Genomic DNA, 17414 nt, shown 5'->3' on the forward strand with positions numbered 1-17414 from the left:
TACAACCACAGTATCACCACAAAATTCCACTAGGATTCCCGTTTTCCCGTTTTTTTTTGTCTTCTCCTTCCTCTCTATTTCCTGATATTGCCTTGCCCTTTATTCGCGTATGTACAAACATCCCTCTTTTTTGTGTCCTTCTTCATTCTCGGTTTTTCATCCTCAAGTCCGACCATATGTTGTCAAACTTAACAGAGCAAGGGGTGAGTTTCGCTCTTGCTCTTCCTTTTCTCGTCCATCACACTGGATAAATCCTGACAAATGTCACAAGTGTAAACGAATTTAGAGTCGGTCACTCAGTCAGTAACTTCCGGAAATCTTTTATCTCTATTTTTCTTTCTTCTTTTCCACCTTCTTCAGCCCTTATGCGCTTTATATTGTATCAATTAAATTCGCTGTGAAATCATTTTATCTCCTAATGAATTAAACAATCAATTAAAGAACATTGTAAAGGTTCATGAATAATTAATACATAAGCTGAGAAATAATAAAAATAAATAACCGAATCATTATATAAAAACAATGATGAGATACGTATAGCTGTACAACATCAAGATTTATGTATTTTACCATGTGAAAGTTCAATTCATATCACTGGTAAATTTACAAAAGACAATGGGAGTGCTACATCAAACAAATCTTTACTTGCAACAATGTTTGCTTGTTTCTTATTTGAAGAAATGAGATATGAATTAAATGGAGTTGAAATTGATCGTAGTAAAAATGTGGGCATTACAACACTCATGAAGGGATTTCCATCATTTACACCAGAGCAAGAATATTCTTTGGAAAACAGTGGAATGGTACTTGATAATAAAAAACTATGTGATTCCAATGGAAATTTTGACGTCATCATACCATTAAAATTATTATTTGGATTTGCTGAGGATTATAAACAAGTCATTGTTAACTGTAAACATGAGCTAATACTCATAAGAGCTAACACTGACTTGAATGCAATACATCAAACTGAAATAGCTAATACAGCGGCTGAAAATGTAAAAATTACTCTTGATAAAATTGAATGGTTAGTGCCATATGTTACAATGTCTGATTCAAAGAAACTTGATATGTTAAGTTACATCAGTAAAGATCCATCGATATCGATACCCTTCAGATCATGGGAGCTATATGAATATCCATCTTTACCTATAACAACGAAACACATCTGGTCTGTGAAGACAACAAATCAACTAGAGAAACCAACAAACTGAACGTAAAAATAAATTATCAAAACGTGCTGATATATTTGATCATTGTAAAATTAAAGATTTTGCTGTTTATTTAAATTCACAGCAATATCCATATGCTAACATGAATATTGATATTTTAAATAGTAAATATGCACTTTTGTATGAAATGTATACGAATTTTTATTCATCTTATTATAGTAAAAACATTAAAAGACCATACTTAAATAAAGGGAATTTTATGGAAAGAAGACCATTCATTGTAATAGATTGTTCAAGGCAAAATGAATCTATTAAAGCAGGACCAGTCGATGTTCGTCTTGAATTTGAAGCTACTGAAGTGTTTCCTCTGAGTACAACTGCATACTGTTTAATTTTACATGATAGAATAGTCGAATATAAACCATTAAGTGGACAAATTTGAGAATTGATTTAAAAAATAATTATATGTTTATATTTAAGTTTTATTTTAAAAATTGTAATCATTTATATATTTATATACAAATAAAAAATTAAAAAAAAAAAGAGTTGAATTTCTTTAAAAAAAAAAAATCTTAGAAATATTTTAGGATTAGAGGTTATTTTTTCTTTTTTTAAAATAATTCAAAAGCATACATATCATTAATCTTACAGTTTATTCAAAAAGAAAAAATTATATACAATATTTGATACATTTTTTCAATATACATATTTATAAAAAACATTAACATATACATTTTTTTAAAAACATAATTATTAAATATTTCCTAAAAGAAATTGATTGAAAGCGTAAACCTCCTTCTTAGGACAATGAGCAATTCTAGGAGTTGATTCACCCTTACGAACTTTCAATTCATCATGCTGAAGACAATCCAATGTTTCCATTATTTCAAATAAGTCCGGACATTGTTCTCGCAATTGATTATATAATATTTCGAATTTTGGACATCCAAGCTTCTCAATATTATAACTTTGAATTCCCAAGAATGTGAGTTTGTCTCGTTCAACTGATCCGCCTTTGTATCCTATGATTCCTCCTAAAGAACTTGCTTCTTCATCGATGCCATACAAGAAATCATCAATTGCTCCTTGATTCTGATGATTGTGGTTATTATCCATTTTTAATCCATGAATAAACATTGTATTGAAGCATGCTGATGTAGAATCTTCTCGTGACAGTCTATGTTCCCCAATATTATAATGACTTGAATATATCTCACCGCTCTCAACTCGAATACACGCCAAATAATGGTCACGGCGAGTTGATCGAATCGAGAATAGAAAAAACTAATTTTTTTTGAAATAGTCAGATTTTCTCCCACGCCTGAACAAACCCAAGAACTCCCCCACGTTTACAGCTTTCTACCACAAAAAATCTTAGAGACACCTCCTACCTCCCACTTTTCACGTTTACAGCTTTCTAGCACAAAAACCTTAGAGACGGCTTCGCCCCCCACTTTAGCGTGCACAGCTATGAGAGTTCTACCACAAAAACCTTAGAGACACCCCCTACCCCCCACTTTTCACGTTTACAGCTTTCTACCATGAAAACCTTACAGACACTTTCACCCCCCACTTTAGCGTGCACAGCTATGAGAGTTCTACCACAATATTTATCCCCACTTTAGCGTGCACAGCTATGAGAGTTCTACCGCAGCATCCCAAGAAAAAAAAAAGTGCGGTAGAACTCTCATAGTCTATCTACTAATGGACTTAACTTTGAAAAACAAAACCGAAAAAATAATTCATTTCAAATATTGTTGATTCTTAGATGTAGATGTTTAATGATGTCAGCCTTTTTTGTGTTCCATCAGTGTCATTATTCACGCTTGACGCACATTTTTATACAGCTCAAAAGAAGGGGGGTGTTTTTGATGAGATTTCATCGTAACTATAAAATATAGCTTTGTTACAGTACAAAAAAATTTTTTTCACAGTTAACAAATCTATGTAATTATAAAGGAATGTAATGGGACCAATTCAATCTATATTTTACTGTGGATTATATGATCCTCTTAATAAAAAATGACATAACTTCTAACAGTAATAAATATCTTCTATGGGTGTAGTCGAGCGGGTTAAAGTACAGGTTTAAATTGCATGTGTTCGAGTTGTCATAGGTAAATTCGTATTAAGGTGGTTTTATACACACGAAAGCGTTTTTAAAAAGCGCTTAATTATTGATTCTATTGTTTATCTTTTGTAACTCATCGTACATTCTATAATTACAGACTTTTTAATAGCACTGTAATAGTATTGACTTTTACACTGCAGAAAAAGATGCTAAATTTATATTATGCTGTTGTGATATGCATAATTTATGTATTGAACATGATGATTTTTTGGTCAACATCGATAATCGTCCTGCTCATTTTAATCCGAATAATTCACCAATAAATGTGAATCAACAACTCGGTTTATTAAAACGTGATGCGATTGCTTTACTTCTGCCATAATGCTAATCGTAGAGTATATAATATGTTTTTTTATGATTGCAATTAATGCTCATGGTAATTTGAAGGTAAAATAGACAATAATGAAGGAATCGTAAATACTATCGTGAGTCTTGTACTTTTAGAAAATGTAATAGATGATAAAACATTCAAGAGTAAGTCCTTCTATCTAACAAAATATCAATTCAGTATTCTAATTATTGCTACACCATACCATTTATCCATTGAATAAGAAAACTTGTGTGATAAAGAAAGAAGTAAATTTCATAAAAGTTTTTTGTATAAATGTATATAAAGATAAAATAAATGAATTATAAACAAATAATGAGTTATGATTTAACGTTGTTATTGATGTATAAGTATTTATCAACAACCTGAGAATGATTATCATTTGATGAATGTGAGTATAAGAGTATGTGTTCATAAAATTGTTCTTTTACGATTTTTTTTTATTAATGAATAATTATAAAACTAAAATCGAACAAAAGTTTAATTCAATCATTAAAAGATTCTGAAATATTCATGAGCTTATTTAATAAGATAATAATTTATTTTTGACAAACACCAAATGGAATATCTCTGTTAGAGTTTTTTTATCTTAAACATACGACTAACATTAATATCGACATTTGTTACATTAGGTTTTGAATAGAGCATAATACTAGTTTTTTTAAAATATTATTCTTAAAATAATACAACGTAAATTAAGAACATTCATTTGAGTAAAACAGTATTTGAAGTTTTCAAAATAAAAACTAATTTATCATATAGTACACATTAACCATTCATCAATCTACATTAAAGCAAATATTAAGTTTAATAAGTCTTTTTTTATACTTAATTGTATGATTAATAATATCAACATTAGGCACATTAGTTTTTTAATACTGTATCATATAAATCTTTGAAGCCTCATAGTTTCAACAATACAATAGAAATATAAAAAATTAAGTTTAATTATTACAGTATTTGAGTGTTCACAAAATGACAACTCATTAATAATTGAAAAATCATATTAACTTGTCTTTTCAATAATTATTGTAGTTAATGGATCTTCTCAAAAATAGCGATAATATGTTCTTACTACAAACATATGTCACTTTACATTACAATAAATATTTCTCAGAATAAGTCTTTTTTTTATTTACTTATATGATTAATACAACTAACATTAAGCTCATCAGTTGTTCAATACTGCATAATACAGTTCGTGAAATCTTATAGGCAATATATTCACCTCAGTAGCCAGCCTTGACGTAAGAATTTCCGTCAGACTTACGTTCATTTGCTTCCTGGCTTAGTCAGATTGCTATCTCTTCCTTACATTTAATTGTTCTGACGGTTATCTAATAACCGTGACATTCGTCTGCTTCAGAAAAACATCAGATCCATACGTAAATGACAAACCCTAGCTGTTATACGTAAGTCTGTTGTCAGTCTTACGTTGATTTGGCTACTTAGGCATTTCAGTTTATTCTTAATATTTCTGTTGAACAACGAAGTGTACTCGTCAGGATAGTTTTCTTTCATTAGTAGTTATTGTGCTTTATTGATAATAAACAGATTGTTAATACGTTACGTTTTTTTTATTTATTTATTTATATATCTCATAATACATATACTTTCTTTAATATTTGTCTATTGAACTTCGATAGAATTCGGTATGTATTTTCATTTGTTGAATCAAGTTTCTGTACTATAATATATACAACTTTACTTTTGACGTCACTTATGGGCACGACTTCGGTCTTATTATTCTCTTTTCTATTTTAAATATATGATTAGTCTATCGCATGGTTTTAATTGAAAGATTACAACACTTAAATAAGTTTTATTATGTTCTAAATGGAAATTCATTATTCTTCCAATGATATTTTTTCCAAAATATACAACAGTGTTATCCGTCTTTTTTGTTTCCGTTTCCACAAAACGTCCGAATAATGTACCTTTATATATACACCGAGTATACGATGTGTTGTCATTGCCATGTGATTTTCGTCTTATAGTATTCATTAACAATGCTCCATCACCGCTCCTCATGAAATTAGATGAAACTTCTTTTCTCTTATTTATTATTTCTTTACAAAAATTCCATGCATCATTGTCTGGTGCAATGGATATACTATCTTGTAAATTATTTCGTCTCAACATTCGATTAGCTATTTGACTTAAAACACCTTTTGGACCAGTAATATCTTGTTTCACATGGAAGATGTTGCTTTCTAAAGGATAGGCGGATGTGGCCCAAAGTGGACCATTCTGACGAACACTTTCCGGCATGTGCGATAGTGAGTGCATGTTGAAAGTCATAAAAGCTTGGCCATATGCCTTTTCACAATCATCTAAAAAACTTCAAAGATCAAGTTCACACTGCAATAATTCGTCTTCTGTAATTTTTGTTGATAGTAATGTATAAACTGATTTTACTAACATTTTATATGATTTTAATTGTTCTTCTGGTAAAATATCTGTCAAACAAAGTATACTATAAAACAATAACCATGATCTCCATTCGGTTGCTTTCCAAGCTTTTTTCTTGATAACACGCGTGGTACTCTATGAATTTCATTTGGTGGTTTTATTTGTAATAGTCGATTATTTATTATCTTTCTACCAGCTGTATTAAAGTAATTCGTATCCCAATATTCCCATAGCTGTTTCGTTACACCTAAAAGAGCTCCGTGCATATAATCATGAGGAAATCCCCAAATGCAATCAAACCCAGACAGTGATGATAGTATACTCGGCCCCTTTACACCTTTCCAAGTAAATTTGGCATTTTTCTTGGTCGCTGATAGTTGTGTAATCATATAACGTCTGTCAAGAATTTATCATGAGTTCTTAAAATAATGTCATCCTTCGTCAATACATATCTCACTGCACGTTTAATGTATGTACCTTTCATGTAGCACCAGCTACAACCAAAATAACCATTAAATTGCGTTCTATTTTGGAGAATCGGACGAGCAACTGAATCGATCGGGAAACTAAATACTTTAAATAAATAAGTTACAGTGTAATTAGGTTTTACTACAATCTCGATTCCTTTTTCCATCAAATCTTGAATTTGATAAATGAAATTTTCCAAATATAAATTCATAAAATCAGGAATCGGTTCTGTTTTTGTATACCATAACGCTGCGAGAAATATATACTTAAACCTTAACTCTTTTGGAATTTCGTTGATGATACATTGGATTGGCCAGAAACTGTGGCGACCACTCTCAAATTGTGGTGATCCATCTATGTTAACGTTTAAGGTCAATACTATTTTTCCTTTTTTTTCCATAGATTTAATAAAACTATCATTGATGTATCTTTCACTATCTTGTATATCACAGAAAACATTTTTACTTTGATTTTTTTTTGAACCTTCAAATAATCATCTATGATATCCCGGTTGGATTTTTTATCTAAGAAATTTTGTAGTTGATACTTTAAATCAATTGTCATGAAATAATTACTTTCTTTTAAACTTATTGTATATTCATTAGAACACTTATCACATGTTGCTGCGTGTAACTTTCTTTAACTCTGATTTTGGAAGGGATTCAGTGAGTAAAACATTACATGAAGTACAATAGAAAGAATAAACAATAGTTTTTTCTGGTGGATTAAAATATTTCTTCATAAAGTACTTGGACGTATTTAAATTTTTAAAAGCCGGACCAGCCAACAGTTTTATCATATTAAGTATTACTTGTTGAACTTCATCTATAATCTTTGTCCGATTCTTCATCAATGTGCAAATTTAGAGAATGTTCCATTCAAAATTATCATTATATATTCTTCACAATTCGAAGTATATTCAGGATTTTCAGGATTATAAGAATCCGATAGATGAACCATGTACTGTTCTTCCGTAGTATCGTTAGCTTCATTGTTACTGTCATTATTACTTGACATAGGATCTTGATATTCTTGACCTGTAACATGCAATCATTGAAAAATTTGAGTGCGAAATATAAATTAACAAAAAATACATCGAAAAGTAATTGAAAAGAAAACAATTATTTTATTAACATATAATTTAGAATTTTGATGCATGAAATTTTCATAAATACGATCTTACTGAACATATCCAAAAGAAATATATTTTCACAATTGAGCAAAAATTTGGAATTTTTAAATATTATCATGAAACATACTATTAATGTGTATTTATAAAATAATAGGTATACCTATTATTTATAGATGCTTATATCATTACTACTAATACACATTGATTCGTTAATCCGGTAAAATAATCAGATCTATTGCTTCCAATGCAATCATATGGAAAAATAATATCAGTAGATGATTATATAAAGACATTTATATGATATTTTAGAAGTATAAGATTTATGCTTATTATATTTTTTATCGTATGGGAATATTTTCTATAAGTTTTTGTAATCAGGAACGTATAATTATCTAATTATAACTGTTACCATACTATAGTGTTATTAGCTCTTTAAATTTCATACTTACAATCTGATTGAATCATTTTCACAAGTTTCATTTAATCAGGCAAATAAATTTCATTCATTACCAGGAATAAATATATTTAGAAATATATATTTACCAATCAGTTCTTATAAAATCTTATACGATATATTTTTATAGCGAATTAGAAGATCAATTGATATAATTATAATGCTTATAATCCAAATTATAAGTATTTTTTGTCCAAAAGTTCTAATAAGATATTGTTCCATATACTCATAGAATCTTACAAAACTTGGTATAGAATTATCCATATTATTTACCAATAATTTGTTATTGAAACTCTTAACGTAATTCTGATCCATTCTCAAAAAAAACTTATACAATCAAATAAGAATTTTTTTACAATTATAAGAAAAAATAAGAATATATTGGATCAATCGCAAAGACAAAAAGTATGTAGGTGTATTAAAATAATAATAAATCACATGTATTAGGTGTCAAGAAACTTTTCTGATTGTATGCATACATGTGTATTTGTCAAAATAAATTTAATGAATTTAATAATTTTTTATAAGCACTTATTGAATATTTTCAATTCTATCACTTAAGATATAATGTGCTTTTGTAAAACTACTATAATTATACAAATATCCACTATAATTATAAAAATTATAATTTTCATGACTTTTAAATAAAATAGAATATCTCTTATTGAATATTACTCTGTTTATTAGTTTTCATATATTAGTAATCAAATTAATGTATATTTCTAGTGGAACACTCCAAATGAAATTGGAATATTGAACATAAGTCGTTGAAATTTTTTTGCTAGAGGGAATCATTTATTAGAATTTAAACAATCTTAAAACATTGTTTTTACAGAATATTAAATAAATTCTAACTATGAATGTTTTTATACCTTGTTTACGACGTTTTTGCCAGCGATATAAAGTGCTTGGATTAACAATTGCATTTGGAATACCCTGAGCCAATGAACTTTTGTAACTACCTCGTTGTTTTTGATGTGACATTTTAAGAATGCTAATCCAATTTATGTTAATGAACAAATTACACTTGACTATAATATTAATGAAAATAATTTAATAGTAAAATTTTGTACTATCACTTGAAATAATGTATGTTGAGCAGTATCACTAAAACGGATGAAAAAATTATTTCAAAATCTTCAATCTGTACTAGCTTTTACGAAGTTTCCATTAAAACTGTGGGTGCATAGTTGTCACTTAGAAACTGTTGAACGAATATTCTTTTTTCCAAGGACCAGAGAAGAGGGACTGGTATAGAAATTCAGTCCTGGATTAAAAATCGGGACCAAGTTTGGGTCAACAGGTATACTTTTACCCATATAAAGGTTCGGTCAATACGTGTAAAAGGCCTGTCTGTAAGCGCCCATTTACGTTGGATCTTTAGATTTGTCTATTCTGTCTGCAAGGACACACGTACCTTAATTTTATGTATCGGATACATATACCTGTGTCTCGTTGTGTCCCCAAATTAGTTCCGCTTAGACAGCTGTACTAGCGATGGTACTGACGATTCTGAAGGTGATATAACTTGAGGCTATATCCGGATACCCTGCAGAAATAGTATATTTTTTTGACAGTGCAAATATTTTTATAAATTGTGATGAAGCTGAATTAATATAGGCCATCTACTTTTATTATCAATAATTTCAGAATCATTGTTACGTATTTTAATACTATCACAGATCATATATCGCCAACATGAATATTACTGTACAAATTATGTCTTTATAAATTAATTATTACTTTATAAAGTAATAATTTTAGATGTTTTTGTCACTTTTTGTTTCTATGTTTCTAAAATGAATCCATTTAAATGTGGTACCAACAAGTTCAATCAGTTTTATATTATTATCATTTATTTATAAATTACTGTGATACTTATAAGCCTAAGTGATGAATATATGAATACTATTTTCCAATAAGTTCTTATAGATTCTGACAATATTTGCTCTCATAGTCTCTTATAAAGCTAGTTGATGAATTTTTGGATACCATTTGCCCATAATTTCCTATAGATTCTTACAAAACTGAGTGAGAAAATTAAATATTTTATTTACCAATTAATTCTTATAAATTCTAATAGAGTTCGCGATTATAAACTTTTCAAAGTTAAACCAGAAAATTTAAATTATTATTTTCCCATAACTTCTTACCGAATTCCTTTGCATTTGTCTTATTAATTTTTACAAATTCTCATACATGTAGATAAGAATTTTTTAACTTTTATAAATTATAATTTATACTTATGTCATTTTTTGCTCTTCCGATAGACCCAACAATTTTCTATTTATTCTTATAAATTATTTATTGGCATCTATTGGATATTATCGGTTTATTTTATTAGGTAATATAGGTGATAATTATCAACTATATTACCAACATTTATTTTAGTCTTTACTTTATCTTTATTCTTCTTCATTATCCAATCCGATGAGCCTGCTTCAACAATTAAACTTTCATATAAATCAGAACATTTTAAATCATTATCAGAAGGAAAATCAAAACCATACAAATCAGAATCACGTTCTCGTTCATTAAAAGATAACCTTTTAGAGGTCATCTAGTCAGTAATTTGAAAAAAATCTTTTTGAAATAAGAAATACTTAAAGCGCACCCCTTCTAATAAAGAGCAACAGGACATAAACAAGAACCACCAAAGGGGGAGACTACGTTTCCGTGGCGCCACGGAAATCGTAGTCATATCGGTAATTGGAATAATCTTGCAGCGCGACCTTACGTTTGTTCATGGAAGCTATGAACGTCATAAGTCCTACCCGAGTAGAATTTATTTTAGGCATGCCTAAATACCTATTGGGCCCTTATTGGGAATTGAATGGGTTAGCGTAAATTAGGCATTCCCAACCTATGCCTGATCAATTTGTTTTTAGGATGAAGTAAAATTTGCCCAATTTCGCACTACCCAATAACTTCCCAATTACAACCTTATAAACTTGACTGAAACGATGTCTTAGTTCGTCATTTATTAGGAAATGTTTATCAGGTCCGCATTAGGCTAACAAAAATTACATCTAAATTAGGCACATATTACATTATCCTCATTAAAATGTTTAAAGAACAAATAAAAACTTTGTGAGGATGAATTTAAATGAATTTGTAACAATATAAAAATTTTCTATTAAATTAAGTATTTTCTTTAGATTCCCATAACAAAGTATTGTAATAATAAATATATTTTCAGATATTGTTTTTTCTTTAAACAATAGTTAATTGTTTTTATTAAACCTTAACTGAATTATGTTGACTGGAAATATATTGTAGTTTCAGAAAAAATAAATAATTTAAAACGCATGAAAATATTTAAACCATTAACATTATTTATTATGGAGATTTAAAATAAATAATGATTTACATAAATCTTTTAAAAGATTATACATGTGGATTCGTTCATATTAATATAATAGTAATAATTTTTAATTAAATGAATAGCCGAGCGGGTAAAGGCACTGGTCTCAGATGCGAGCAAGCTAGCGATCGTAGGTTCGAATCCCCCAAGGAACAAATTTCAGCATCTGTATTTTCGCGGAAATTTAATTATAATACGTTTAATAATTAGTATTTTAACAATATAAAATCATAAAAAATGAGATAATCAAACAAAACTTAGTTTTTATATTTAACTTGCCTTAATTAGGCTTTCCTCACTTGGTCCTAATAGGGACAAGCGTTACATTCCCAATGTGGGCCTAATGTGGTATCCCATTTGGTGCCTAACTTGAATTTAGGAAATTTGAATTGGATGCGAACTCTTTCCCAAAAATAAATTCTACTCGGGTATAGGACGGTTTTGTACTGTGTATTATCTCCATGTTTTCTACTGCGTAATTACTATTGAGTACAGTCGTTCTTGTTATTATTTGCATTAAAAAGTTTCATAAATTGTTTTTCGCACTGATAAAGATTTATCTTAATAACAAACATAAAATACTAATTTTATAGAATATATTACTGTTCATACTGTGGATTATTTAATGTAATTTGATGTAATGGCAGAGAACAATGCAAAGTGGGCATATGTCTATTTTGACACCACAAAAAAGAGAGAAAAAGTGCCCGTGACAAATATAATGAAATTTAATGCTGACAATTACAATAGCACACAACAATATCATATAAATATTGATGGAGTTACCCATAAAGGGGTAATTTTACTCGTAGCAGGTATGTAAGACAGTTATTTTTTTTATAGATCAAGATTGCATATTTAAAAAAGGAATTTTATAATTATACATTAATTTTGGCTAACCTATTATAAAAATTGTATAGATTATAATATAATATTTTTAAATATTTTATAAATTGTTTTGGCCGTGCAGATACTGAGGAGGAATTAAACAAGGCTATCAAAGGAAAAAAAAGATTTTCGATTCCACCGTCCAATATTGTTAGAAGCGCCTCAGAGCTGAGTGACTTATAGTCCAGTCATATTAGATTTTAAATCGTGAAATCATGAAATGGATAAAATTTTAATAGACTATTTCAGTGTGACAAGCGCTGACATATCACTTTGTTTCTCTCACAGCAGTATCGTGCCCAAAGGGTGTTCAATATTTTCATTGTTTTGAATTTTTCCAACCTTTAGAGGTCAATAACTTTTTACCTGTTACAGGTAAGGTTGCGAAGATGTAGACTTTTTTATGTAAAATTGTAGCCGCTAGAACTTTTGTTTAAAATATTTTTTCATATCTGTTATAGTTCTCGAAAAAAATGAGAACAAACATGAAAAAATGCATAAAAAAGCGTTTAAAGGGTGATTTCAACCCTTGCCCGGTGTCGGAGCTCACTTTTTTTTAGGGGAAACTAATTCTACATCCCCTACAAATAGTCTATTAAAATTTTATCCATTTCAAGATTTCACGATTTAAAATCTAATATGACTGGACTATTAGAACATTCTTCTGCGGCTAATAAAAATAAAAGTGCTAGTACTTTAGGAATTAACAATAAAGGTAAAAGTGTTTCCACTTCAGTGATTAGGGATAAAAATCAAAGGGTCTCTACTTCAGAAGCTAAAAAAAAAGATAGAGAAGCTCAAACTTCAGAAACTAAAAATAAGGGTAAAAGTGCTTCTACATTAGAAGCCAATAATAATGACTTGGAAAGGAAAAAAAACCTTTTGAAGATTGAATTTTTATATATTGATAAAAACTTTAACAAGAAAACGGTGGAAGCAAAGGAATAGAAATATCAGGAACACAGAGAAGAAGGAAGGTAAGCAGGTAAAGAAAACCTACAAGAAAATCAATAATAAAAAATAGCAGCGCAAGGGTCTACGCAATGACAGCTCAGGTAAAAACCATGTGGGGGACATAGCTTTGAGGCGCATGCTAAGTAAGCACAGGTGAATCCTGCGTGGGGGAGCACTAGAGCCAAAAGATGCGCCGGACACTGACCAAAAAGGAGAAGGGAAAAATTTGCGTAGATGATTGGAGGAAATTAGGGCTAGGCCTAAATAATTAAATTAATTAAAATTTTGGATTGGAGAACGCCAATCTAAAAGCTTCCAAAGGATGCGCGAAAAGCACCTTAAAAAGCGCGGACTTGGACGCAAGAGACACTCTCTTCCAAATTTTACTGGGCACGGTGCAAATCCGAACTCAGCTTGATATAACTTTTCAAACTCAGAATACCTGTTAAATTAATTCTTGATTCAACTCTTAAATTCAAAGATAAATATTTGGGCTTGAAATATACTCATCTGAGATTAAATAATCCTACGTGGATTTGCTCTCGAACAAATTGCATATTTAAATTCGTTTATTTCAATTTTATTTATCTCTTAACAAAAATTATTAAAATAAAAATCTGGACTGTAAGAAGAAGGAAGATCAGTCAACTAGAAGGCTTCAACGAAGATTTCCAACGAGCCAACGACAACCTTCCACCAAGACAGCCATAAAACCATAAAATCATCTCAACAACGCCGAAAGACGCCGCACCAACGCCGAGAACCGAGAATCGAAGCGTCAACTAAACCGAGCAACTGCAGCCTTTCACGCGTATACAACCTTCTGCTACCTAGCTACCTGTTTAGCCAAGCTGTAAAACAATTTAGTGAGTAAAAAGATGACAGAAATTAAATAAAGAATTGACTATCATAAAAACAAATCTCTATCTTTCTTTGAGAAAATTAAATGCACCAGTGTAGTTTGTAAAGCACTAAGAACCTTTCCTATTTCTTTAATTCTCCATCTAAAGTATATTCTGCGTGGTCTCCGCACCCATGGTGAGTAGAGGACGATTGGGTCTTGACTCGAAAAAGAGACTATTCTGTTACTGAGACGTAACAGTAGCTGTAAGTTTTTTTTATCAGAGTCTTTTTTATAACTTTTTTATTTATTTAACATGTTTTACAACATGTATACCAAAGACAATCAAATTGTTAGCTAGTAAATCAGACGTACGTTTAATATAAACATATACATATTTGTGTATTTATACACAAATTATGATACGGAGAAAAAAAAACTTTTGCCTCACAGATATGTCAGATGATCACTGATAATCATCAAGTTACGTCCGGTCTCATGTTATATCGCGGTTATAACGCATATATAAATTATATTATCATTAGAATGATAATAGAATTCGAATTCATGACAGATTTATAGTAATTTTTTTGAAAAGAAAAAACATAATTAATATAACATATATATAATAATATGCTTGTTTTTATTTTGAAAATTAGAAATAAAAATATAGAAATTTAATTGATAAAAATCAACAAAAAAGGAAAATTATATTCGATTTTTTTATTCACTTACTCTTTAATTTGCTTATACACACTATAGTGTTTCATTAATTAATAATAATTCTCATTGTAAAGTTGAATGATAGAATCATAAATATTATTATGTCCGTATATAATCTTAGAGCCGGCTAGTAAATCCATAAATATTTATAAATGAGATTTTTTGGATTTTATAATATAGTTTCTTATACCACCTGGTAGATTTAGGCAAAAAAAAATAAATGTTATTTGACAATAAGTATTTCAGAATCTAGTAGTAGCCTATGCTTTCATAGAATCTTACAAAATTTCGTGGTAGAATTATTTATAATTTTATATAATAATAATAATTTTCTTTAACAATAATAATATCTAATTATAGGCATATCTATAATTTATTGATAAGTACTTGTAATATCACAAAGAGTTGAGGGTTTTATGAAATTTGACGAAATTGGGCCATAATATTATGAGTAATTTTCATCAAAAATTTTTTAAAGAATCTTATATCGAATAATTCTACAAAACAGTTTATAAATGTATATTAAAAGATATATCCTATCAAATCCTATAAGAAGTTATTCGCAAATTTTTATTTCTACTAAAATATAAATGTCTGGTATTTATCTGTGCGCACTAATCTCCGTAACAGCTGAACCAATTGCAATAAACATTATAGACATAGGGGGGAGTTTGTAAGAAAGAGTATAGACTTTTTTTTTCAAATATTGATTGTTTATAACAAATTAAATTTAAACACGGAATATTTTCAATGAATTTGAGCTTTTTTTAACGTGATATTATTTTTTTAACTAAATTAAAGACACCGATTATAATAAGTGAATTTGCACTAACTTCTGTTGTCAGTGATAATAAAATTTGTTATAAACAATTGAATATGACCAATTTTAAAAAATGAATTTTAGCAAACTTCTAATGATAAAAATATAAACCGACATCGTGGCCTAAGTGGTAAGGTGCCAGCCTAGCGCACTATGGGTAGCGGGTTCGATTCCCGGCTGAGACAAGACCCATTTATAATATAGTCTTTTCTCTGACCACGATGAGCGGGGAGGCCTCTCAGAGGGCAGTCAAGGGCGTAAGCTATCGTACTGATGACTGAATAGTACAAAAAGTGCTATTGCTGCCACGATGCCCTTGGGGAACCAGGCGACACCCCATTGTAGTACAGCCTTGCTGATGCTGAGTCTGAAACCAGGACTCTTGAGGTAACCGGTAGAATCTCCGAGGGTAGGACGATTTCTTGTGGAACTGGGACGACCTCTTAGGTTGACACCAGGCCTATAGATCTTGCCTACCTAAGGCTGAGGAAACCGGGGGGACCCATGGGGCTTAGCGGAATCTCCAAAGGCAGAAATAACGTTCTTTCGTACCACCATAATATATATATATATATTGGAAATCGACAGGGACTGTTTCGGGGCTCAAAAGGGAACCAAGGCAACTTGGGAACCTAGGGAACCTGCAGGCCTAAGACATAAGACGACCGCCTTTACTGTGCAAACAGACCCTGTACAAAGGCCCTGTGGCTAAGTGCAGGGGAAGGCGGGACATTCTAAGACATCTTCCATGCTTTTTATTGATTAATGATATTAAAAATATCAACTGCAGTTCAATGGGCTGTTATGGTAGAGGAACAAGAACAATCGCTAAAACCTGTGCATCTGAGAGAGAACATTGATGAAAACATTATAATTAATTTATTTATAATGATTTCTTGATAAACTGTGCAATTCGCACATTTAATTCTACATTTTGCAAATGTATTTAATTTAATAATTTTTTCCTATTTTTGGGATCAAAAATAGGAAATACTAAACAAAAGACTTTAAAAAATTATTTTGTTTATACGTAACAGCTACTTCTTTAATAAAAATTAGATAATCTCGAGAACTATTGACCACAGAGATCTGAGACTGGTTTCATTTAACTCTCTAAAAAAATCTCTACAAATCTTATGCATCATGCCTCGAGATATTTAATTAAGAATTCATGAAAAAAGCTCATTTTTTATAAACAAAAATGCCTACTCGCGTTTTCGTTTACAAATAAAAGTAAGCTCTTTTCCTTACTAAAAACCGGCTAGAAAGTAAAATTTATTTATGCTACAATTAGCTTAATGTTTTTATCTCAATTTACAGGACTATAAGAAATTAGTGTCTTTTAAGTAATCGTAAATTAAAATCGTAAAAGTAGTGATAAGAATATAATCTGCAGTAGAACCTTGTATTAGATTGAACGGTCTTTTATTTTTATAATGATCGAATTTGTTCTCACGGTTAAGTATTATTTTTCACAGTAAAAAAGTATAATTGCGAACGAAATCGCGGCTACAAGCTAGTCATTTTTATAGTTTTACTGACCAGTTTTATCAGATTATATAAGAATATATTCTATTGGAATATGTGAGAACTGATTGGTTAATAATATTTCAATAAGTTCTTATAATTCAATTCAATATGTTCTTACAATAATTATATAGCTGAGCTTAAAGTGAAATCAAGGAATGAGAAACTTTTTTATTGTAAGCAATTAATAAATAGTAATT

The 17414-nt window shown here is 29.7% G+C and overlaps 1 protein-coding gene across 1 annotated transcript; it reads left to right on the forward strand.

The window, feature by feature from the left end:
* The first annotated feature begins 653 nt into the window (after positions 1-653).
* Positions 654-1214, forward strand: LOC118068265 (uncharacterized). The gene has a single exon (XM_035085536.1). The coding sequence runs from the start codon at positions 654-656 to the stop codon at positions 1212-1214; it is 561 nt and encodes a 186-aa protein (XP_034941427.1).
* The last annotated feature ends 16200 nt before the right edge of the window (positions 1215-17414 follow it).

The sequence above is a fragment of the Chelonus insularis genome, unplaced genomic scaffold (assembly GCF_013357705.1).
Source record: "Chelonus insularis isolate UGA/USDA-ARS -01 unplaced genomic scaffold, ASM1335770v1 contig_39_pilon, whole genome shotgun sequence".
Classification (NCBI taxonomy): domain Eukaryota; kingdom Metazoa; phylum Arthropoda; class Insecta; order Hymenoptera; family Braconidae; genus Chelonus; species Chelonus insularis.